The sequence below is a fragment of the Sceloporus occidentalis genome, unplaced genomic scaffold (assembly GCF_023333645.1).
Source record: "Sceloporus occidentalis isolate IW3139 unplaced genomic scaffold, rSceOcc1.0.p SCAF_7, whole genome shotgun sequence".
In the NCBI taxonomy this organism is placed as follows: Eukaryota; Metazoa; Chordata; class Lepidosauria; order Squamata; family Phrynosomatidae; genus Sceloporus; species Sceloporus occidentalis.
Window position 1 is genome coordinate 2316855 of NW_028316987.1, and position 25243 is coordinate 2342097.

General features: G+C 40.9%; 2 protein-coding genes across 2 annotated transcripts in view; one reads left to right on the forward strand and one right to left on the reverse strand.

Moving 5' to 3' along the window:
- Positions 1-555: 555 nt before the first annotated feature.
- LOC149309018 (ras-related protein Rab-18-B-like) lies at positions 556-23610 on the reverse strand. Its single transcript, XM_089531652.1, has 8 exons — positions 23455-23610; positions 19976-20108; positions 19793-19848; positions 16771-16832; positions 14855-14927; positions 9182-9297; positions 3189-3255; positions 556-1934 (listed from the first exon to the last, which is right to left on the reverse strand). The coding sequence occupies exons 2-8, from the start codon at positions 20050-20052 to the stop codon at positions 1762-1764; spliced, it is 624 nt and encodes a 207-aa protein (XP_089387778.1). The 5' UTR covers positions 20053-20108; positions 23455-23610; the 3' UTR covers positions 556-1761.
- The window catches only part of DUSP3 (dual specificity phosphatase 3), a 35479-nt gene continuing 33758 nt past the window's right edge, over positions 23523-25243 (forward strand). The window contains exon 1 of the mRNA XM_089531655.1: positions 23523-23772. Coding sequence (XP_089387781.1) covers positions 23633-23772 — 140 coding nt within the window. The 5' untranslated portion in view covers positions 23523-23632. The remainder of the gene's footprint in view (positions 23773-25243) is intronic.

Below are 25243 nucleotides of genomic sequence, written 5' to 3' on the forward strand. Positions count from 1 at the left end.
ACAAAGAGAAATTGGGTAGCTAATATTTCTGTGTTTCCCAACGTCTTTTGTCACCTAAAAAAAGTGGTAGGCTGAGCTAAATGCCTAATGGCGAGCAAAAACGCACCCGGTTGTTCTTCGGATTCTCGGCTCCTGGCGGCTTGAGCCCCAGTTGCTTCAATCCCCCTTCGAACCCCGTTCTTCAGCTCCCGTCCTGAGTTGAATTAAATAGAGGATTCGCCCTCTATTTGGTCCGTTTTGCCGAACACCGCGGCAGCAGCCTCTCGGCGTCCTAACGCTCCGCCGCCTCCACCCAAATCTTTCTCTCTGACTGGAATTTTGTCCCATGCTGCTGTTCTATTATTTATTGCATTACATTAATATTGCACTTGTATATTTTGTTACCCACTATAGAAATGTGAAATGTCACTGGAGAAAAATCTTGGAAACAAATACAGTAATTTAAAAAAAATCATTTTATACCTCATTTTTTGGTTTAAAGCATGCATTCCAAAAGAGCTAACAATGGACTGTGGAGAGAGAAGTAAAAAATATACAGAACAGTCAAATCCCTAAACAAATCTTGATAAAATAATAGAGCAACAGCAGCAGAGAAAAAAATTAGAATAAAGGAAGTACTACAGAGCAACTACGCTTGCACTCTACCCCAAAGGTCTTTGAACAAAAAAGGTATGTGCAGAGTGATGGAAGGCCATTTCTGGGTGGGTGAGTGAACAGATGAGCATCCCGCCAGGCTATTTCAACAAAGTAAACATACAAGAAGATTAGTTCTTAATAAGCTCTATATAAATGCCCTTTGTCAACCTGGTGCATAATTACACTGCTGGACAACCATTCCTTTCTTAAGGCCATGGATCTGTAACAGAACATCTCTGTGTGGAAGGTCCTTGATGCAATCCCTTTGTACCTCAGACAAAGCTGGGAAAGAGCTCTTATTTGAAATCTGGGTAGCTGCTGCCAGTTTTGATTAGCCTTTCTTTAGCCCTGTGCCCTGCAAATGTGGAAGACTTCAACCCTCACTATCGCCAGCAATATGTTGGTTGGCCATGTGGAAGTTGTAATCCAACATATTTGGTGGGGTTCCCAATGTTTATTCTGAACTTCAAATTCCAGAATCCCCAGGCAATGTGGCCAGTGGTCAAAGATTCATGAAGCCGAAGTCCATACAACTGAGAAGGCCCAAAGCTTGATAACCAATGCTGTAGATAACACTGAGTAAGATCGATCTGCTTTGAAAGCAGATGGAAAGAGCTGTGACTAGGCAAAGGAGAGAGTACCTTCGGGTGCAGTGGTAATGATTTTATTCCTGATGATGTGATATCAGTAGGTGTGCACCTTGGTTTAGGATTCTGCTCTGGAACTCAATTGCTTGTGTATTTGTAAACCACACAGGCCTTGTAAGCGTCCAGTGCTTCCTCATCTAAAGCAAAATTAAACAACTATGGTCAAGCCAATATTTTTGGACTTCATAGTACATAATCTCTCAGCAAAAACTCTTCTGATTAGGGATTATGGGAGCTGTAAAATGAAAAAAAAAATGTTGAGGGTGATAGTTATCCTAGCCAGGCTAAAAGGCACAAGACCTAGTAACGATGCCATCCCTGGAAGTGCTTACTATTTGGAGAAGTGCTCAGGAATGTAGGCAATACACTAAAATGGCAATTTTCTTGACAGAACATAAGCACTGTGGGGAAAGGACAGAGGATTCTGCTGCTTAGGTATTTTTGACCTGAGCTATTTTTATTTGAAGATGGTGAGTTTTTAAGCAACAGCACAAGTTGCTCCACTGCAGGAACTGGCTTCTTTAAGAGTCCGGCTTTCAGCCAGCTTCACTCCTTCCCTTTTGATATTCCAAAGTTCTGGAGTCTGTAGGATCCGTATGACAACCTCCTCAAAGGCATTTTGCACTCCATGCCTCATTTTAGCGCTGGTCTCTAGGTGAAAACAAAACAGCAAGAAATGTTCTTCCTTTCAGCTCTGAGGAAAGTCTCCAGATCTGAAGGCTATGTGCAAAGCAGGAGTCCTTTCACACTACAAAATTACAGTGGTACAATTTCCTTTGAATTGTCATGATTCCATCTAATGGAATCCTAGGTATTTAGGGGCATTTAGAATTTTCAGCCAGAGAGCTCTAGTGCCTTATCCAACTAAAAATCCCTATTTCTTAGGATGCAGCCATGGCAGTTAAAGGAGAGTGATAGTGCTATAACTATGTAGTGTGAAGGGCCCTAAGATTAATTACTAAAATACCAAAAGGTTTCGTAGACATTTATTTGAAAAAACATCAAAGGGGTCATTCATACTACAGCATAGACCAAATTTCAAACCGGATTATAAGTGGGTAGTTCCCACTGGTGCTGGTTTTTGCACACCCGGATCAGGATTTTGCACACCTGAACCAGGGCAAATCCCCCTCAGCGTGGGTTTTCCGATATCGTTTTTTGCCTGTTTCTTTTCGGAAAACCCAGTTCTTCCATAGTGCTGGCAAATGGGAACTTGTCCCCAGTCATGATCGGATCATTTAAAGGGAGGGATATAGGTTAGACAGTGGGCAGAACATTCCTCCCCTCTCGCACTGGTTGCTTTGCAAGTGACTTTAAAAAAAAATCTGATGGAATATACAAATGTTTGTGCTAAGAGCCAGTGTGAAAGGGGCCAAAGTGTAAATGCTTTGGCTTATTTCTATTTAAGCAAAATGTTGTGAAGTGAAGCAATATCTAAATCACTATTCATTTATTATGGCAGCCTTCACCACCCTGGTATACTCTAGATGTGTTGGACTGCTGGGAAAGATAGATTATAGTTCAACATAAATGGAAGTAGCAAGTTAGAGAAAGCTGCATGCATGACTCAAGTTTTATGGAAAGTTTTCTTTATGGGAAGCCTGTTTGGGAAATCGGTCACTTCTCCAATGTCTTGCTTAGTTCTTCAGTTTCCCATCTTTTACAAAATTATCCTTATTTTGTGACCCTGAAGTCCCCAGGTATGACTAAAATGTGAAAGCAGAACAAAGAAAGCTTTACATAGCTTACAAGGGAGAAAAAAACCTTCATCTACTCAGTTTCTCTAAATTGGCTTGTGGCCTGTGGACAAGGATAATCAGTAAAATAAAAAATACAATTAAAGGTTCTCCATTATGTTACCTCTGGCAAACATTGTCACTTTTCTTTCATGTAATTGTCACATACCTACAAAGAGCATGGAGTGTTTCCGAGCAAACTGTAAGCCTTCCAATCTGTCTACTTCACGATCGGTCTACAGAGAAGGAGAGATGATATTAGGAAGCTGGCACAAGCAGCAGACCATACAAACCAGGATATTGTATTCCTTTTGAACTAGGGACATCCCTTCACATTATCTTGATTGAGATACCACCTTCCCACCCCTCCACACATATTTAACAAATCTTGAAAGTTTTGGTTATTGTGTATGTGTGGCTTCAAGTCGCCTATCAACTTATGGTGACCCCATGAGTTTCATAGGGTTTTCGTAGGCAAGAAATACTCAAGAAGTGGTTTTAACAATTCCTTCCTCTGAAATATAGCCTAAAGCACCTGGTATTCATTGGTAGTCTCCCATCCAGGTACCAACCAGGGCTGACCCTGGGGAAATAGCAAGCCCAGGGTGACATATCCAATATTTCAACCTTCTGTCCAAGAGGAATTGAAAATATCCTCCATTATGAGCATGACTAAGAAGTACAATGCAAATATTGAAAGGGTTATTCCCTTTAATTTCAGCACAATGCACAAACAAAAGGCATAATTTAAATGTAGAATTCAGTCAAGGAATTGTTACTGGCAAAATACAATTTTAAGCATTGATCTTGCTCAGAGTTCTGTAAGTATATTGCCAGCAAGGCATTTCAACGAAGATAAGTTCATCAGAAAAATACAATTCGGTACACAATATGTAATATAGCTGTAAATAAACCACATGAATTTATATTTATATATGTGTTTTAAGCTTTTATTTTGTAATGTCCTACATTTTGCTGTCCCTTGCCCTCCTTTGCAGTTATGACATCTGGTCACCTTCAGCAAGCTGATTTATGAGGCTGTTGTAAGGAAAAATGCAATACAGACTGCAAAGCAAATCGGGGAGAGTCAAACACTAACAGGGGAAGGACTACTAACAATCCTTGGAGCTTTCTGCCTGCTTCTCCTCCTTCTCACAATTACTGTCAGTCCTCTCCAAGGAAGTGAACTTCTTTGGGAAGTGCTGCTGATTAGTCTTAGAGGGACACAGCAAGTGACAATAGCAGTGAGGGAGGAAATCCTGCCCAAATTCACCACAGCCTGAAGTAAACACTGATCAAAGGTATAAACCAGTCATGTAGCAGAGAGTCGAAGGGCAGCTTTTAGATCATGAGATGTTCCAGCCAACACAATCAGTAAAAGAAGTTAGGGGAGTTATACTTCAAAACAACAGGAGATGTCACATCTCCTGGCATACTGTATATGATTTGCTTTTGCCAGGTTTCTGAATGCACTTCTCCTTAGGTTTGCTGAAGAGCAGGAGGAGCTAGGAATCAACAACAGCACCAGCAAGATCAAGGTTTCCTGATTTTCCATTTGTATTCCTCAGTGAAAAAATGGCAAAGCTGTTATCGCCGGCTGTGCTGCTGATAAACACAGAGTGATTTGTGAATGAGCTAAGAGAGTAAGCGACAACCTGGATTGCCTTGTTTGTACATACAAGACACTGTTATCTAGAGACACTTCTGGATCTTAATTCTGTCAAGCCTAAACAGTGCCCACAAAGGAGAGAGAGAAGACATTTTGTCTGCCCCCTCTGTTTCTTGCCTAGTGCAGTCAAGTCTTGACATCTTTGATTTTCTGCATTGAACAATCCCTGGAAGAGGGCATGCAGATGCGTTCAAGAAAAAAAACATGCACTCAAATGAAGGCTGCCCAGTTCTTGTTAGAACACAGCTCAGAAAGGTAACTTTTGGAGACTGTTGCTCACTGAATCTCCCAGCTAGCCTAGCCAGTGACCAATTGGTACAACAATTCAAGGAGTTGGAATGCATAAAAGTATTTCCCCCCCCAAGCTCTGGCTTAAACAGTAGTGTTATGCTAAGTAATGGTAAAATCCCTTCCACAGCTTGTGACACTTTAAGAACTACTCTGAACACAAGGAAGGGATTTTGTGAGGGATAAAAGGGCAAGCCAATCAACCTTGTACTCAATTTTAATCTAAGAAAGGGAGAAGAGGCTTCTGAGTTGAATAGCCCTTGTGTCACTCACAGTCATCTTTTGCGGAGAACCAGAAGAAGAGTTCCCCCCTTCAGTCTGATCATGGGTACAGAAGTGTGGTGCAGTAGTATGGATGTTGGACTCATTACTCAAGAAACCTCAAGACTAGGGTTCAAATTCCAGTTCCACCATGGAAACCTACTGGGATGACCCTGGGCAAGTCATACTCTCTTTGTCTCAAAGGAAGGCATGAACAACCCCTCCCTGAACAAATTCTGCCAAGAAACCCCTGCGACAGGTATGCCTTATGGTCAACGTAAGTCAGAAATGAATTGAAGGCACACAACTACAAACAACAACAAAAGTGTGTACGTAAGGCCAAAATATGAGTGTATACTGAAAGTCAGCTGGAATGATATCTCTCTCTCTCTCCATCTATATGTGTGTGTGTGTGTGTGTGTGTGTATGTGTGTGTGTGTGTGTATATATATATATATATATATATATATATATATATAAACTGCTGTTAAGTTGACTGTGATTTATGGTGACCCTATGAGTGCAAAGCCTCCAAGTCACCCTGTCATCAGCAGACCTGTTCAAGTCTTGCAGACTCAGAGCCATGGCTTTCTTAACTGACCCTATCCATCTGGAATGCGGTCTTCTTCTTTTCCTACTGTCATCTTCTATACCAAACATTATGGTCTTTTCTAGGGAGTCATGTCTTCACATGATATGGCCAAAGTACCACAGTCTCAGTTTGGTCATCTTGGCTTCTAGGGAGAGTTCTGGCTTGATTTGCTCTTGGACCCATTTATTTGACTTTCTTAGCAGCCCACTGTTCCCGTAGAACTCTTCTCCAGCACCACATTTTAGATAGATTTTCTTCCTAGCAGCTTTCTTCACTGTCCAGCTTTCACAAACATACATAAACATTAGAAATAGGATGGCATGAACAATCCTAACTTTAATATTCAATGATACATCTTTACACTTCAGGATTTTGTCTAGTTCCTTCATAACTGCCCTTCCAAGTCTGCAGTCTCCATTCTGATTAATGATTGGACCAAGGTATGGAAAATCTTGAACTATTTCAATGTCATCATAATCTACTTTAAATTTATGTAAATCATTTGTGGTAATTATTTTTGCTTTCAACTATAAACATGTTTTTGCAGCTCTATTGGTGGGCAACTGTACCTGATGATTTATTTTCCTCAAATGCTGTGAGTGCAACTTCCACTTCATTTTCTAAAACTATAGGCTCAGATGGTTCTTCCTTGAATGAACCTGTTAAACCTTCACCTCTTTTATACAGTTCTTCAGTGTAGTGTTACCATCAGCTTTTTATCTGTACTTGGTCATGTAATGTGTTCCCCTGCCTGTCATTGAGCATTCCTATTCTTGGTTTAAATTCCCTTTTGATTTTCAAATTTTGTGGAAGAGGTCTCTTGTTCTCCTTTTTTTATTGACATCTTCTAGTTCTCTGCATTGATTATTACAGGAGTATTCTTTGTCCTTGCACACAAGTTGCTGATCAGTTACATACAGGGTTCTGACCCTATTTTTGTCACCTTTTATGTTTGCTTCTCTGTCCTGAACTGGTTGAAGAGTTTCATTTGACATCCACTGAAGCTTCCATTTCCTCCGGGCTGTTTCCATGAACAGTCAGCGAAATCAAGGGATTTTAGTTGTTTGTTTGCTTTCCTCTGCCCTTCTGACAAATCTGAGAAGAAAGTCACTGCTTTTTCAACTAGCTATGGTGAGTCTCCATTTCATTTCTGATTTTCTTATGTAAATAAATGGTTAGCAGTTTAAAAATAAAATCCAAAGAGATGCAGAACAAGAAACAAAGACATGGAAAAGCAATTGAAAGCTCAAGGAACAGTAATGCTCAGAGGTAGGGTTGCCTATAATTCTCTTCCACAAAATCAGGACAAAATGTAGGAAACAATGCAGGGCAAAATGTAGGACATTCAAAATATGGAGGACCCAACCAACTAAGGCAGCGGCGGCCTTCAATCCCCACCCCCAGCCCCCAAGACCATCAGGCTGTCCCCGGAGGCCCCAGAAAGGCCTGCCTGCCCACCCACACCATCTCAGCTGGTGGGCTGGACTTCCAGCTCTCTCTGGGCCTCCTCTGGTTGGCAGAGGCCCCGTGTGCAGGTTGTGCCAGGGGGCCCTGCCCCCTGGATGTTTTGGGGGCTGATTTGGCCTCTGGCTCTCTCTGGGTTTCCTCTAGCAGATGGAGACCCTGCATACAGGCTGCACCAGGGAGGCCTCACTCCCTGGATGTTAAGGGGGCTGGTTTGTTGGCCAGCCAGCTAAGGCCCTGTGCAGCTGCGCCAGGGTCAGGGAGGCCTTGCCGGGTCTGGGACTTGATCCTAAAAGTGGATGGGAGATCCCAAAGAGCCTTAAAAACTGGGAATGTCCTAGGAAAAACTGGGATATGGCAACCCTACTCAGAGGACTGTATATTGGAATGGAGAGCCATGGAGCCACAAAAAACACCAGCAGAACTATCCCAAAAGCAGCAACAGAAAACAAGAAACACTCAAAAGGGAAGACTCTCTGTTTTCTGTGATAAACAGATTGTCCATTAAGGAAGAATGGGAGTGAGGCCAAGCCCAGGAAGCTGAGGTATGGAGGCAGCTGGTGCCTCTGGCAAAGTGTAGGAGGGTAGGCAACACGAGGAACAGGCTGGGACAAGACTCTGGACCAATACAGAGGGAGGAAGGGAAAGTAAATTAGAGACGGGCAGCCTTCTGAGTCCTTTTGTTTTAGCCAATAATGTGTTGTGCACTTCAGCTATACTAAAGACTGCATGCAGTTTGCATTAACTTTATGTTAGCAAATGTCCTTGAGGTAGCAAATGTAAAATGTAGGTGGCATTTTTTTTTTTAAATCAGGAGTGGTATAGTAGTGATGTAGTGGTTTGAGTGTAGGACTAGGAAACTGGGAGACCAGGGTTTGAATATCCACTTGACATGGAAACCTACTGGGTGACTTTAGGAAAATCCCACTCTCTCAGCCTCAGAGGAAGGCAAGGGCAAACCCCTCTGAACATATTCTGCCAAGAAGACTTTGTGCTAAGTTTGCCTTAGGGTTGCCATGAGTTAGAAATGACTTGAAGGTACAAAACTATAACAACACAGCTCCAGTAAATTGGAAGATCACTTCTGGGCCACAGCAACTAATAATGGGTAAGTATTTTTTTTTATTTTGTGGGTGTTTGGTCTGAGTGGGAAGTTAGTTAGCCTAGGGTTTTTTGGAGAGTGCAGCTAGAAAAGGGTTTGAGTTAGACCAAGGCTGGATTGAGAGAAAGGAGTTTGAGTTGAGTGATTGCTAAGGGTCTGAGTTAGCTTAAGAGAAATGAAAGAGAGTGTGGTCTTTTAAATGTAATAAATTAATAATCTATTGTGTTATGTTTAACTTTGTAAATAAAGATTTTTGTTTCTATACACTTTTGGCCTCCAGAAACAATATCTCTCTGAGAACCTGGAAAATGAATACAGAGAGGTGGCATCCACTGAAGATAGAAGTCGTATACATCATTAAGATTGTCCCTAAGGTTGATGTCAGAGGTGGGGATCAGGGAAATCACTCACTCTTGGTAATTGCTGTGAATACTGTGGAAGTCTTCCCAGTGAGTGGGTTAAAGTGTAGAAATCTTACATTTGGCCACCGTGGTGGTATTACCTGGGAGGAATCCTCACAGGTGGTGGCACTGGTGGGATTGCCTAAGTGTAAACCTCACAGTTGGGGGAGTAAGGGTTGGAAAACCCCATTTGGTGACTATAGCAGTGGAATAAATGATGAACCCTCACATTTGGTGGTTGCAGCAGTGGTATATGCTGAAATCCCCACACTCCAAATGTAAGTCCAACACAGTGATCATACCTAGTAACAAAGGACATGATTCAGCCTTGGCCACTGGGTAGCTTTTGCCACCCTCCAAAACCAGCAATGGGCTACCAACTCACCTCATCAATTTTGTTGCCTACCAGCATCTTCACGACATTTCTCTTTGTATACACTTCAATCTCCTGCAGCCAGCTTTCCAGTCCCACAAAGGTTTCTCTATTGGTGACATCATAAACTGGAAGGGAGGCAAAAAAACCAAATAAACCAATCCTTCCTAATCAAGTATTACAAAGCTTTGTAATGTCACCACGTTGTAAGGTGAAATTAGATCTATTGAACTGCACTATCATGAAGTGTGTGTTGTTTGTGTGACAAGGCCAGGACATCTAGAGATAAATGTCCTCGAGGTGGCCAGACACGTGTTTGTGTATTGCAACACACTTTTGTGTATGACTAAGCTTAATTAGCTAATGTACAATGATGTAATGTTTGAGCAACTATGCATTGAGGTTGCATCAGACAAGAGTAATATAAGTCCCACCTAACTGTAAACATATGTGGGTCAGTAGCTGTAGGTCATTGAGAAGTGTGGTTATTTGAGAGTTGTGAAGAGTCAGTGCAGTTGCTGTTTGTGTGTGTGTGTGTGTGTGTGTGTGTGTATATATATATATATATATATATATATATATATATATATGTATATATATCTGTATGTACCAGAGAGTTCTGTATAGCTCTGTTGCTGTTGAGCTACTGAGGAGTAAGAGTTGTACTTTCATCTTAGAACTCTGTTCTGTTCCTGCATCTGTAAATAGTCTTCCTGATCACCTGTAAATAAATATCTTCACTGTGAGCTGTCCAGTCCCATTTCCTGATTTCAGCAAATTGTCTCAAGGTCTGGCAGAGATACTACATTTCACATTTACGTCTCAGTGTCATTGTGACATGTAATACTTACAGGTGTAAATCTTTGCATTAGCTTTCATAGTATTCTCCCTGCAGATGGAGAACATGAAGATTTGGGGGCAATATTCTCTTCACATGGACACTCTGAGAAGTCTTTAGGGGAATTATTCTATTGATGGTTTTCTGCACAAAATTTACAGTTTTTTTGTATGTGTGGGAAACACAAGTAAGCTGCTCTGATAACCTTGGCTGAAGAGCGAGGTATAAGTAAAATAAATATTATTATTTTCTGTACAAAACATGCTGCCTCCTGTGCAGAAAAGCATGCTTTCTGTGCACCCTACACCTCCATTTTCTGAGCAAAATTTAGCTTATTTGTACAGTGGGCCCTACTGTGGTTTGGTTCCAGGACCCCCCCCCCCCTTCTATGGATACCAAAATCCATGGCTACTCGTCACATAAAATATAATAGCATATTACAGACTGTAGATAGTAGGCCATCTTAGGAAATGTGAAGCAGGCTGCCTATTAAACACAACTCTGTCCTCCAGCAGAAGGAAATGGCCAGGGAGTGTTGTTCGGCCCTTGGTTCATACCACCCAGTATTTGCTGCCTGAGGCAAGCACCTCATACTGCTTGGTCAACATAATCCTGATGTACATAGTCTTTAGGCTCCTTAGAAGAATGGCAGGGAAAAAAATGTAATTAAAACAAACAAAACTAAACTGAGATTAAGGTGTCACTCTAAGAAGAGCCAGCACGCCTCAGTTTTTGGTTTTCTTTGTTTAATTACATTTTTATCCTGACATTCCTCCAAGGAGAGGAGGAAAGGAAGAGACTTAGGCCTGTTACAGACTGCCAAAATAAAGCTGCTTCGGGTCTCTTTGGAGGTATGCTATTTAAATGATGCATGGGTCCTAAGAGTCCGGAGGTTGCGCCAAAGCCACGCTTCAGTCCTAAGCACTGGAGTGCAGCTTTGGTGCAGCTTCCGGATTCTTAGGATGCATGCATCATTTAAACAGCATGCCTCCAAAGAGACCTGAAGCAGCTTTATTTTGGCAGTCTGTAACAGGCCTGTGGCACTACATAACTACCAATGTTGCAATTGCTGCGGCAGGGATGTTTCGCACCAGAGTAGTATTGGGACTGCCATGCTATTGTGAGCTACTGATGGGTTTCCCTGTCAATGAAAAGGGATGCCTTAATCACACTTGGCATGCACAGCAGCTACTGGTTGGAGTTTGATAAGATTGCCAAAGGCACTGTTGTACAATTATAACTATAGTTTAAAAGCTACATGTCATAATTTCTCAAGATACAAGGAGGAGGATGGCGGTCTAGAATAGGGCCCAGGGGACAACTATCTTGCATATGTTTTTGACTTTCTTGGTAGTATCATTATTTGTCTATTGATTTTGACATCCATAGTAACATTGGTGAATGCTATACAAAATTCTGTCAGTTGCTGTCCAAGATAATCAGCCAAAGAACTACTAATTACATATTAAAATAGAATAGAATTATATTAAATACATTTCTTTAACAATATATATTTCATAGCTGATAGTGTGAATAACATCTAAATAACATCTGGCAAGCATGTTCTGTTAACCAAGCACTTCAGAATAAAGATTGTTCGCCTGTCCACTCTTTGTTTTCACCAGGGCCAAAGCATGCTTTCAGCAGGTTTGATAGAAACGTTTTGATAACTGTTTCTGCATATTAAGCTTTATTTTGAGGGCTGTTGATTTGGTGAGAGGGGGTCACTTCCAGACAAGGCTTTTATCATGCAATCACATTGCCTTAAACACAGAATTTTACTGGGAGTCCAGATGTCACTTTCCTTTTGGAATCCTCCCTAGTTTTCCCCACCATTTCTTCTACACTAAGCATCTTCTTGCTAAAAACAAACAAACAACAACAGCAGCAACAACAAACTGTTAGAAAGAAAAAGACAGACTAGCTGCACAGTGCTTTCTGGGCTTTTGTCTGAAAGCTCCACGAAATCGATGCATTGATTGAAACTGAAGTAACTTTGTGGATGAGCGATCTAAGTCTTTCCACTTGTATTCCCAGACTCTTCCCTGCCCAGTCCATAACAGATTATCCTCTTTTTAATCCTTATTTAATGCAAAGTCATGTAGAGAACATTTGGACCCTATGGGCATTTTATACTTCATGTCTTAGAAGATCCAAACAGAATGGCTAACAATGGCAAAGGATTCTGGCTGTTTTAGTCCAAGTCTCAGGCCAAAGACTTCCTGCTTTTGCAATACAGTATATTTCATGGTACAACATCAGTTGCCCACCTCTACTCACCAGGCAGCAGAGCTAGGAAGTAGTTCAATATTTTTGGTGGGGTTTTGTCTTTTAGTATAAGTAAATTATAACCTGTTGTACCACAGGCTTGAAGAATAGCAGTTCCTTCCTGTTTAAAAACCACTTGTATGTATCCACCCCACACTGCCTTCTAAATAATCAGCACTAGTTTTTTCTTCTGTGGGGGGATAAATGGGATCCATGTAATTCTTTCCTCTTTAAATCATACAGGTTCTGTTTTAAAATCCTGCCAGAAGCAGCCCTCTCCCTGAGGTGGCTCACACAACTTCCATCCAGATTATCTGAGCACATTACTAGATGTGGCTTTTAAACCGCAATTACACCAGGAAAGACATGGCTTTGGCAATAATCATTGCAGACCACCGCTTCTGACTTGCAACTGCTGTGTCCCTGACCTGTCCCTATTCATTGATGGGAAACCCATCAATGACCTGGCAAAAGCAAAAGTATTCCTGTATGAAACCTCATTCCTGGGGGAATTGCACAATTGCCAGTCACATTCTGTCAGTGTCATCCTCCTCCCCGTCCCCACTCTCCCTTACTATTCCCAAGCACCCTGATTACCTTTATCTCTTTTCTTTCTTTTTAAAAACTTCAATCACTGTAGCAGAGCTCTGGAATTGTGTGAAAAAAGTGGAAATTAAACAAAAAAACTATAGGTGCTGGGTAGGGCATAAAGCAGGGACGCAGGGTTAAGGGAATGTCAGGAAGAGAGTGCAATGGGGGCAGCAGCCCTAGTTGCATGACTGAGAAGATGTGTGGTGATAGATTCTATGCTATTATTATTATTTACTGTATTTATACCCTGCTCTTCCCATTTTATTTTTACTAGCATTACTGCTGAGAGAACGGGGCTCGTGTGATAAAGTCCTGAGTTGCAGCATCTGAATTATCTTCTCTCAACATTGCACTAATGCTGTGAGCCTGATGCACTTTTATGAATAGTGATGCAGCTACATCTCGACCTCAGAACCAAAGTCCAGGAGCCTATGCACAATAAAGAATTACAGTGCTACTCTTCCACTTTAAGTACCATGGTTCTATCTTATGGAATCCTGGGATTTGTAGTTTGGTGAGGAACTGGCATACTTTAGCTGAGCACTCTAAATACCCCACCCCAAACTGCCAATTCCAGGATTCCATAGGATGGAACAATGGCATTTAAAGTGGAATAACAACACTATAATTCTGTAATGTGAATGGGTTCCCAGGGCTTCCTAGTTCAGGGGTCCTCGTGTGACCAGTTAGACAGTAACAGGCAATTGGGGCAGCACCAAACAGGTCCACAGTTAACCGAGTTCTACCAGGACTGACACTGTTCTCTGCAGTATACTTTTTAAAAAGCAAATTCACACAGACATAGTTACAAGTGCTCACGACATCATTTTTTAAAAAAATAAAAAATAAAATAGGTATTGTTGCTTCCATAGTGCAACCAAATGGTGCTTATTGCCAAGTAAATGTGTTTAGCATCAAACCAGCAGTTCCTGCAGTTGTGACATGATTTTAAACAAGTTATCAAGACAAAACTTGTGTGTTTAGATAATTTCCAGGGTTGACAAACAGGCTTTTGGTGGCAGAAAGAAGCTGTTTTAACACATGTCTATTACAAGGGGGACCCCAAAATAAGAACCTGGGAGAATAACAAGTTCACAGTTACCTATTTCACCACCACCCCTGCCCTCCTGAGTAATGATGTCGTTTCTTTGAAGGAAAAAACCCCACAAGGAATTTGTCATTAGGGGTTTTGTTGGTGTTTGATGAACAACATTTACTAGTTACTTCAACATTTTATTTTGAGAGTCTTTGGTGGAATTTTGGAGTATTTTCCAATATTATTAAACACTTTTTTTAAACCCAAGAAATTAAAAAGTAACACATTTGTTTCCCCCACAACAATGCTTCCCATAAGATTGTTACATCCAGGCTTTAAAATTGCCTGTCTGCACCACTGTTTCTGAGAACTTAAAGAACAGTATTTTGTTCCTAGAAAAATGCACTCCCACCCACTGGTACACCCAGCACAATTGTAACTGTTGCACAGAATGTAGTTTTGTGAATGTCACAGGCATACCCCCAGCCTGTAGTTAGTGTTGAGCCATACAACTTTAATATTGCGTGATTGAATCGCCTTTTGGAACTTACAAAACTCCTCTCACTTTGAAACAGGAACTTTGGAAGGATATTGCAGCAATGTCAGAATACAGTTGGAGGCTTGGCTTGATTTGGAAAAAGGTATTGAAGCCTGAAAGGCTATTCCTTTTCTGCCTAAACCAATGTCAAAGGGAAACATCTTAGAAGCCAAACTAAGGAGATTTTGGCTTTTACATCTGAAATAATTTGAAGAAGAATAAAGGGACTCTCTGACAAGGGAACAGCAATCATTGACTGAGTAGTGTGGGAGCACACAACACAATTAATTGTTGTTCCAAGTTTGCCAGTGCCAGCTATCCTTAGAGGAACAAATGTATTTCCATTTACCTGTACCTTAATGTGTTTGACTTGAGAGTTGTTCTAATTACAGCCCTAGTGCGTCTGCCACCTACCTAAAATTACACCTTGAGCACCTCGGTAATAGCTGGGAGTCAGTGTTCGAAAACGCTCCTGCCCTGCTGTGTCCTGCAAAAAAGGGAACACAAATAAAGGGCATTTAGAACAAAATGGTTACTGAAAACTCCAGAGCAAAACATTTAAAAAACAACAACACACAAGTTACGTTTCCAAGGATCCAATTATGTTTCAGAGGGAAATCTTAGCTTGAGAATATTTGACAGGCTAATACCAAGGTCGTAACTTAGATGATCTGTAATTTATGCACACTTGAAACATTTTGGTTTTGCACTGAACTGAGTTTTATGGGATTGTTTTCTAGGGCTGCATCTACACTGAAGAATTAATGCAGTTGACACTGCTCTAACTGCCATGGTTCAATGCAATGGCATTCTGGGAATTTGTAGTTTTGTTATTTAGTTATTGAGTTATTTTGTCTTCTCTGTCAGAGAACTCTGGTACCACAAAACACTCTAAATCCCAGAATTCCATAGAATGAAGTAATGACAGTTAAAGCAGTGTCAAACTGTGTTAATTCTGCAGTGAAGATGCACTCTAAGTCCAACAGTAGAAACAAAACTGAATATGAAGAAGAGAAAGTGAGATAGCTTTAACGTGTCAGCTATTATGCAAGAGTTATATATGGATTTCTGCTTTATTTTAAAAGATATTCTTCCCTTTGACCTTAACAGCCATAAAAATATGAACTTGTGCAACCCTGAAATCAATATCATAAATTGAAGCAAGCTCAGTTCTCCAACTGCTCCTGCTTTTGTGGCTAAAATAGTACCTATGCAAACGCGGGAGGAATCAGCAGTCTTGAGAAATCTTAAGGTTTACAGAAGTCTAAAAGAATTTTTAAAAAGATAAGCAATAGCCCTAAATAAGAAACCAGAATGTGCTCCAAATAATCCAGTGATGTCTGAGCATGCTCCATTGTCACAGAATGTCAAATGTCTTGGGTGAGGAAAGAAAATTAGAAAACGCAGGCAAAATGACAGAGAACATATGGAAAGGAAAATGATTGAACAGAAACAATTCACACTTCAAGAGTTTACTATATGTCCCATTTAACAATTAACGTACAGTAAGTGATTTTATATTACTTGAAGAGCATTTTGGTTTGGGAACAGTACTTTTAAACTTCTTTGTGCAGTAGACTAAGAGTAATCTAGGGCCCTTTCACACTACACAATTATAGCACCACAATGCCACATTAACTAGTATGACTGCATCTTATGGAATCCTAGGCTTGTAGTTTGGTGAGAGCTGTTTTACATATTTTGGTGAGGCACTACAGCTTTCCAGCTGAGCATTCTAAAATCTCCTCCCTAAACTGCAAATCCCAGAATTCCATAAGATCAAACCACTGTTAAAGCAGAATCATAATGTTACAATTTTGTGGTGGGAAAGGACCCCAAGGTTTCTAAGAAACTAGGGCTGTACATAATTGCAAGTCCATCATCTATTCACCTTGTGTGAGGAAGATGCTTCTTGTGTGCCAAATGTTTTAGTAGGAAAAACACAAAGTTAGAAAATAAAATGGTGCTCATCAAGAAATGACATGTCCAGCATAAGTGAAGTATGCTGGAGAGATAACACTAGAGCTGGAGGCTTGCATGCCTCTCCTTACACAAGTAGAGAGGCACTGCAAAACAGGCAGGGCAGAAATACAGGCCATTACCCTCCATCCTTACAGCTGCTCTTATTTAGAGGCATGCCCATCCCCAGTTTTAATGGGCAAAGGACACATTGGAAGAATGCCTCTTTAAACATTACTAAAATAAAGGATGCTCTCTTTACCTGTACAGCTGCTCTTGGTTTTTTTTTTTCCCCTGTCTGGAAAGAGGCAGCTTTCCAGGATCACTCCCTCCCCACCCCGTTTGAGACAGGAAGACAAGATGTTGCATACCCATATTGCTAGCTGCAGGGGAAGATCACCAACCACCATCTTCTTTACTTTAAAATCAACACCTGGCAAGCAAAGAGGCAGAGAAACACAGAGGAGTTAAAGCAGACACATCAATTTTCCACAGAGATTCACAGGCCTGTGGCAGATACATGGTAGGCATACCAACTCAACAGATGAAGCTTTTCCCTGATGCTTGTGCTGGAAAGTACTGCTCCAGTGGAATTTCTACTTATCAAGCAGCTGGTTAAAGGCATACAAGGGCTAGGGCAGAGGTGGGTAGAGCGAGACACACGGGACAATGAGTTTTTAAAATATTTATATCCTACCTTTTTAGAGTACAGCATAAGGCAGCTAGGAGATAACATATAATTCAAATATAAATACCTAAACACATTAAGAGTGCAATTTCTACTCATTTCTACTTAGACATAAATGCCAGGTAAATGTGCATGGATTTGTAATCTCACACATTAAGGCTGAAGTCCTATTAAATTCAATGGGGCTTGCTTCTAAGTAGATATGTATAGGAGTGATCTGTACAGTAACTAACTCCCAAAGAAATGGCAACAACTACTATAAACAGAAGCAAATGAACCCTCAAGATACTGGATACTCCAAGTGCTTTCTGCAAAAGAACTCTAGCATGTTTCAGAAGATGTGAACAATGGAACAATGCCACGCAGGTATGTGTAGTTATACCCACTTTTTCAAAACTTGTAGCCTGCCCTGCAACACAGAGCATTTTCAATTCAGTTTAGATGAATAAAAGATAAATAAAGCACAAACAAGTAACATTGAAGATAGTCTTCAAATCCAGGTGATGATGTGGGCCACATCTGGAGTGAGCTGAGCAGGGCTTGGGAGGTGATGGCTCCTCCATGAGAGAGTCAGGGTCATCCCCCTGGAATTTTATACAATTGCATGCTTCATTATATCTGAAACTTATCAGACTGGGGCTGAGTAAGAGAAGCGCAGGGACAGCATGGCATCACAGAGCTTGTAGAAGATAGTGTTTGGAATTGTTGCTGTTGTTGTGTGCCTTCAAGTTATTTCCGACTTATGGTGACCCTAAGGTGAATCTGTCACTGGGTTTTTCTAGGGCTGAGAGTTTGTGATTCACTTGACATAACCCAATGGGTCTCCATGGCCAAGCGAGAATTGAACCCTGATCTCCAGAGTTGTAGTCCAATGCTCAAAACACTACGCCAGACCACACTGGCTCTCAATTCCCACAAGCTCCCAGACAGGAGAGCCACTGGTCATTTGGACTAGGAAATTCTGGGAGTTCTCTCTCCCCCCCCCCCCCCCCCCGATACTGATTTCAATCAGAGTAACATACTAAGAGCAGCACTAAGCGGTACAAGGAGCCAGCATGGTTTAGTGCTATGAGTGCTGGACTAGGACTCCAGGTCAGGGTTCAGATTTTGCACTCAGCCATGGAAACCCACTGAATGACCTTAGGCAAGTCACATGCTCTGAGCCACAGAAGAAGGCAATGGCAGGCCTCCTCTTAATACATCTCACCGAGAAAACCCAACAACAGGGTTGCCATAAAACAGAGGCTGCATCCGCACTGCAGAAATAATCCAGGTTGACACCAATTTAACTGCCATGGCTCAATGCTATAGAATTCTGGCAGTTGTAGTTTATTGTGGCACCAGAACTCTCTGACAGAGAAGGCTAAATGTCCCAGAAAACTACAATTCCCAAAAGTCTATAGCACTGAGTCATGGCAGTTGAAGTGGTGTCAACCTGGAATATTTCTGCAGTGCAAACACAGCCAGAGTCAAATTGAAGGCAAATTACTACAACAAACCAGTATAGAGAAGGTCTTTTGCTTGGTTTTTGTTGTGTGCCTTCAAGTTGTTTCAGACTTATGGCGGCCCTAAGGCGAACTTATCATGGGGTTTTCTTGGCAAGATTTGTTGAGAGGAGACTTTCCACTGTCTAGCTTTATCACTGACAGCACATGTGGCCAGAGAAGAGCCTCTGATAACAAACTTAACAAGCAAGTAGGCCCACTGGGAGAAGACAATCCTTTACACATTATCATGAATGTCTCTTAATTTTAAAAGTTTACATTTTTAAATATAATTTAATATAACGTTTATACAGTTTTGCAGACTACAGACCAGGGTCTCATCTCTGGTTAAAAACTAATAGCAACCAACATTTTAACAGCTGCAGTGGAATGCATTAACCATACCAAATTTAATTCTTGTAGGCAAAACATCCTTTCAGCTGGCATGTCTGAACAAGCAACACAAGCAGTGGCAGGCTTCGAACAGAAGCTTATTTAGAAGAGGCAGAGATCACTCCAGAGGAGAAAACACACACACTTCTGTTTGCAAGTACAGCTGTGCACAGCCAAAATGACCTGAGAACGTGTTTTACTGCAACATGATGAAAGCCAAGTGGACCTAATTGGAACATGGATGAAAAAACATATGAGGCGTACAATGTAAACTGTGCCGAATTTTGTGAGAAACAGGATTTAAGTATAAAAATACGAAAGGGGCAGCTATTGTTGTTGTTGTATACCTTCAAGTCATTTCTGAATTATGGCAACGCTAAGGCAAATCTATCGGCAAGATTTGCCATTGCTTTCCTCTGAGGATGAGGGTGATTTGCCCATGGTTACCCAATAGGTTTTATGGTTGAACTGGGAATCAAACTCTCATCTCCAGAGTCATAGTCCAGTACTCAAACCATTACGCCACACCTAGATGTTTTTTAACTAGGCATTTCTAATTGCTGGGTTTCTAAAAAGGGCAGCCTGCCTGGAAGCCATAACTTTATCTGTGCAACTATTTCACCATCAGCTCATTAAGTGAAAAGGCAAGGCATTCTGCACATGATCGGTGGGCACTTTTTATTGCACAATTTCCACAGCAGGTCAGCTTCGATGACCTCCCACTGTAAGCTGTGTTATGGGGGATGTATGTGTGCATCAGGGAGAGCTCAGATCCTAATGTAAGTGATAGAATGGAGCTGGGGAAAAAAGTTAGCCAGCAGTGCTCACCAATGGTTGGATTGAGGTATGGCTCAAATTGGTCTTCGGTGAATCTCAGCAAAAGGCTGCCGGAGAAGAGAAACGAGAAAAGAAGTGAGTTATGTAGGTGTTTTTCTTTCTCTGTCCTGGAGTAATATTCCCAGTACTCTTCCTGATCTATGACTGCACCCTCTCCTCCTTTTCCCCATGCACCTGGATTTCCCCACTGAGCTGTCTCCAACCAAGAGTAGCTTCAGGGTGGGCAGTGACGCTACATCTTCTTGTGACATGGCGAGTTGCTGAGAAGGAAAACAAAGGCACTACCGCAACATCCAAGCCAGCAACACTGGGAAGAGAGAGAAAAGGAGGAGTCAGAATATGGAACATCACCACTAACACCTCTTCCAGTAAGAAAGAACCAATAATCTTCCGGTAAGATGTAGAGGTACAACATGGGGAAGATTACCTTGTAGGAATAATGAGAAAGGGGAAGAAAGATGCCACCAAACTGCATTTATTTTGCAGGCAAAGATTATTTTCTGAATATAAAATGGTGAATATAAAATCTTGTCTCTTAAACCTGACAATTAAGCTCTAGCTAGGCTGCTGCTACACTGCAGGATTAATACAGTTTGACAATGCTTTAATTGTCCTGGCCCCATCCTATGGAATTCTGGGATCTTTAGTCTGCTGTGGCACCAGGGCCTCATTCCCACAACCTTTTAAGCTGAATCGCAATTCAATTTGAACCAGTTCAAGCGACCTTGGTTCCCACTTAAATCGCTTAAGCGATTTGGTGACGGGAACCTGCGTCTTTTTGATGCTGATTTTTTTCTACATCTTTTTCGATAAATCAATTTTGTGCAAGTGGATTGGAATTGATTCCAAGTGGATTGGAATTGATTCAAATTTACCCTTTGGCTGTCTGGAACCAAATCATTTTGAATTGATTCATCGTGAATGCGAACCATAGGTGGGTTATTTTGATGCCAGAAAATGACAGAAAATGCGATTGGGGCAAATGTAGTGAGAACCATGCTCTGATGTCGAATTGATCCACCGATTCGGATCGCACACTGATTTATCTGTAAGTGGGAATGGGGTCCAGAGGGCTTTGACGAAGAAAGCAAAATGTCTCACAAAACTACAAATCCTAGAATTCCACAGCATTGAGCCCTGGCAGTTAAAGTGGTGCTAAACTGCATTGTTTCTGCAGTGCAGATGTGCAGTCCTAGTTAATCAATGGTGGAGGGAAGGCACTCTGCAAATGCTCAGAGGCACAGCCAAATCCTATAAAACCAGAATAGCTTTGCAGGTTGAATTTTTGCTCACTTGTGTCTTCAAAAGAGGGGAACATCAAACATCTTGCAGTTTGACAATGATAGTTTTCCTGTGGCTAAAGTTAGGAGAAATTATATTTTATGTTCTGGACCTCAGTCCCAAAATCTACTTCCTTTCTCAAGTTTTAGCCTGGAAGATGTGTATGAGAGAGGAACCTTAGGAGATATCAGTAACTTTACTAAGTGAATTACTTACTCTGGAGTTTAAAAGGTCTGAAGGAAGAGGGCACACATTATGCTTGGAAATCTCACTGAGATCAATAAGTATTTTCATACAAGAGTGAATAGGAAAAGACGTCTTCTCCAGCACTACTGCCCTTTGGAGACGCTATAGCACAGCTTCCCATCATACCTAGCTTTGGTTGGGGATAATGGGAATTGCAGCCCAACCCATTTAGAGATCTCTAGTTTAGGGAGCGCAAATTTACCAGGACTTTAAGTCCCATAATCCACTGACAGAAGTTTAATTTCACCAGGAGGAAGGAAGATTCTGTGTTTTGTATAGATGGTTCATACAGAGATGACAACATTCACAAACACTACATCACAAATACTATTCCTGCCAGAAACAAACAAGGATGAGTGGGATTTATGGAAATGTCCCTGTCAAAACAGTTTGAACTGTGAGGCATTTATTTTGTATTATGAGGGTATGGCATTTGTTTTGTATTGATGGTTCATACAGAAATGAGAGGGCAACATTCACAAATATTATTCATGTCTGAAACAAATAAAAGGATGGGTGGGGAGTGGAATTTACAGATATGTCCCTGTCAAAACAGTTTAAACTGTAAAAGGATGGCATTTCTGGTTGTGTGTGTGTGTGTGTGTGTGTGTATGTGTGTGTATATATATATATATATATATGCAACCCCAAGGGTTTTCTTGGCACATTTTTTTCAGAGGGGGCCTTGAAGGCAGGTGCCAGGGGATAATATTAATAAAATAATTATATATATATATATATATATATATACACACACACACACACACACACACACTAATATAATATTATTATATTATAATAATATAATAGTTACAGTATATAATAATAATAATAGTATAATAATTGTACTATATATAGAGCCTTTAGGGCTGAAGGGCGGGGTATGTAAGTGTTATTTTAGGATATTGGGATAAGGGGATTATGTGATTTTAGTAATGTATATATGTATTGTATTTATGTTTTTTTATTGTAACCCACCTAGATCCTTCTGGAGAGGTGGGATATAAATAAAATGTATAATAATAATAATAATAATAATAATAATAATAGCAATAGCAAGTACCACTTATCAGTGCACTTAAGCGCTCCCTAAGCGGTTTACAAAGTGTAAGCTAATTGCCCCCAGCAATCTGTGTCCTCATTTTAAGGACCTTGGAAGGATGAAAGCTTGAATATAGTATAATATGTATAGTATAACATTATATTATATAATAATAATAACAATAATATAGTATAATATCTTGAGCCCTTGGCTGGTGTTGAACTCGCAACCTTATGGTTTTTGAGTGAATGACTGCAGTACAGGCATTTAACCACTGTGCCATCAGGTCTCCTATAATATATATATTATTAATAATAATATTATTAATAATATAATAAAATATTATATTATAATAATATAATAAAATATTATATTATAATAATATAATAATTACAGTATATAATAATAATTGTATAATATGATGCTATCTATCTATCAATCTTAGAGCCGTTAGGGCTGAAGGGTGAGGTATAAATACCATAAATAAATAAAATTATGTATATTATAGTATAATATATAATATAATATTATATAATAATATAATAATTATACTATAATATTATAATAAAATAATAATTATACTATATTATATATAATATATTATAATAATATAATAGTATAATAGAGTATTAGTATTATATTATATAATAATAATATAATAATAATAGTATATTATATAATATAGCATAAGTATAGTATATTATATAATAATATAATAGTATAATATAGTATAATATTATATAATATAGTATAATAAGTTTTGTATTATATTATATTATATAATAATACTATAATAGTATAATACGTATAGTATAATATTATACACTAATAATATAATATAATATAGTATAATAATATTATATAATATAGTATAATACGTATAGTATAATATAATATTATATAATAATAATAATGATATATTAGAATAATATAATAATTATAGTATATTATTATTATGATTAAGAAAAGGCTGGTTCTGAGGGGAGCCCTGCTCCTAGGCCCAGAGAAGGAAAGGCCCAGGACTAGGCCACTCTAGCTAGGCCTGGCAGGCACTCTCCCTCCTGGAGGCTGGCAGTGGGCCCACCTGGGCTCTCTCTCTCTCCCTCCGCCTCCAGGCCCTGCTGCTGCTGCTGGGGCTGGGGCTGGGGCTGGTGGGGAGTTGCCGCTTGCCGGCCTGGCACCAGCTGATCGCCGCCCCTCCTCCGAGGCCGGGCCGAAGAGGGAGAGGGCCCAGCAGCCCAGCAGCCCAGCAGCAGCCAGCGATGATGGTGGAGCGAGCCATGTCAGAGTTCCAGATCTCGGTGGAGGAGCTGAACGACCTGCTGGCCAACGGCAGCGGCTGCTACAGCCTCCCCAGCGCCCACAGCAACGAGGTGGCGCCCCGCATCCACGTGGGCAACGCGTGAGTAGGGACGGGCCACACTGCGGGGAGAACCCGCTTTAGGACCGCTTGGCTGTGGGATTCTGGGGCCCTTCTCAAAAGGGGAATGCTTTCGGTCCCAAAATATCCATCTTGAGGCTGCTTTCACTGCCCTGGCTCAGTGCTAGGGGATTCTGGGAGCTGTAGGTTTTTGTGAGACATTGAGCCTTCTCTGTCAGATATAGCTCTGGTGACACAACAAACTACAGTTCCCAGGATTCCCCAGCACCGAACCAGGGCAGTTAGTGGTGTGTTTCTGCACTGTGGACGCAGCCTCTATTACTATTAAGGTCCCAAACACACACGGTCAGAAATAATCCAGTTTGAGACCGCTTTAACTGCCCTGGTCCAATGCTAGGGGATTCTGGGAACTGTAGTTTTGTGGTACAGCCAGCCTTCTCTGTCAGAAAGACCTTTGCTGCTACAACAAACTATGGTCCAAAGCACAATGCCAGAAAATTAACTGCCCTGGCCCAATGCTATGGAATCCTGGGAATCGTAGTTTGTTGTGACACCGGAAATAATCCAGTTTGAGACCACTTTGACTGCCTTGGCTCATGCTAGGGAATCCTGGGAGCTGTAGTTTATTGTTAAAGCAACTCACATGTGTTGGAGGCTGCCTTATATAGATCAGTACCACTAACAGCATGAATAAGACAACTGGAAATCTTTGGGGATCTATGATGATGATGGTGATTAATGGTATCAATATCTCTTTGCAGCTTGAACATTGGATTATGACTCTGGAGATCAGAGTTCAAATCCCAGCTCTGTCATGAAAACCCACGCACTGAATTTGGGAAAGTCACAGTCTCTGTTCCCATTTCACAGCCAGGAGGACTGAAGCCAAGAAATATTTGTCTTTCAAAAGCTCCATTGGAAGGATACATGTTGTTGTTGTTGTTGTTGTTGTGTGCCTTCCAGTTGTTTCCAACATACGGTGACCTTAAGGGTTTTCATCATGGCATTGATTTCTTCAGAGGGGGTTTGCCATTGCCATCCTCTGAGGCCAAGAGCGTATGACTTGTCTAAGATCACCCAGCGGGTTTCATGGCAGAGCCTGGATTCGAATCCTGTTCTCTATAGAGTTGTAGGCCAACAGGCAAAGCACTGCACCAGACTGGCCCTCAGGCTACACATTACTGCTTTGCACGTGTGAGAGACTGCACCAGAAAGCTTGCCAAATAGCCACAGCTTCTGGTCTGGATGCTCCTTTTTACACACATCAGGGCTGGCAAACCTTAGGCCTGCTTCAGATGTTTTGAATTACAGTTCCCATATTCCATTGCCAATTTGCCATTGACCGTGTCAGCACAGGCTTATGCGAGATGGAAGTTGAAAACATCTGGAAAGCCAAGGGCCTCTTTACTTCTAGTGTGCATAACCTTGGTAAAGGAAAGGAAGAAGAGAATCATTTTTATATTGAGTCCACTGGTCTGTTTCCAAAGAAGCA

What these genes read in the sequence shown, in the direction of transcription:
- LOC149309018 (XM_089531652.1), bottom strand. Translation starts at nt 20,052, where the DNA reads ATGTCACAAGAAGATGTAGCGTCACTGCCCACCCTGAAGCTACTCTTG. An exon ending in ATACCTCAATCCAACCATTG is followed by an intron (nt 16,833 to 19,792) that starts GTGAGCACTGCT and finishes TTTGCTTGCCAG; the next exon opens with GTGTTGATTTTAAAGTAAAG. An exon ending in TAGGCAACAAAATTGATGAG is followed by an intron (nt 3,256 to 9,181) that starts GTGAGTTGGTAG and finishes CCTTCTCTGTAG; the next exon opens with ACCGATCGTGAAGTAGACAG.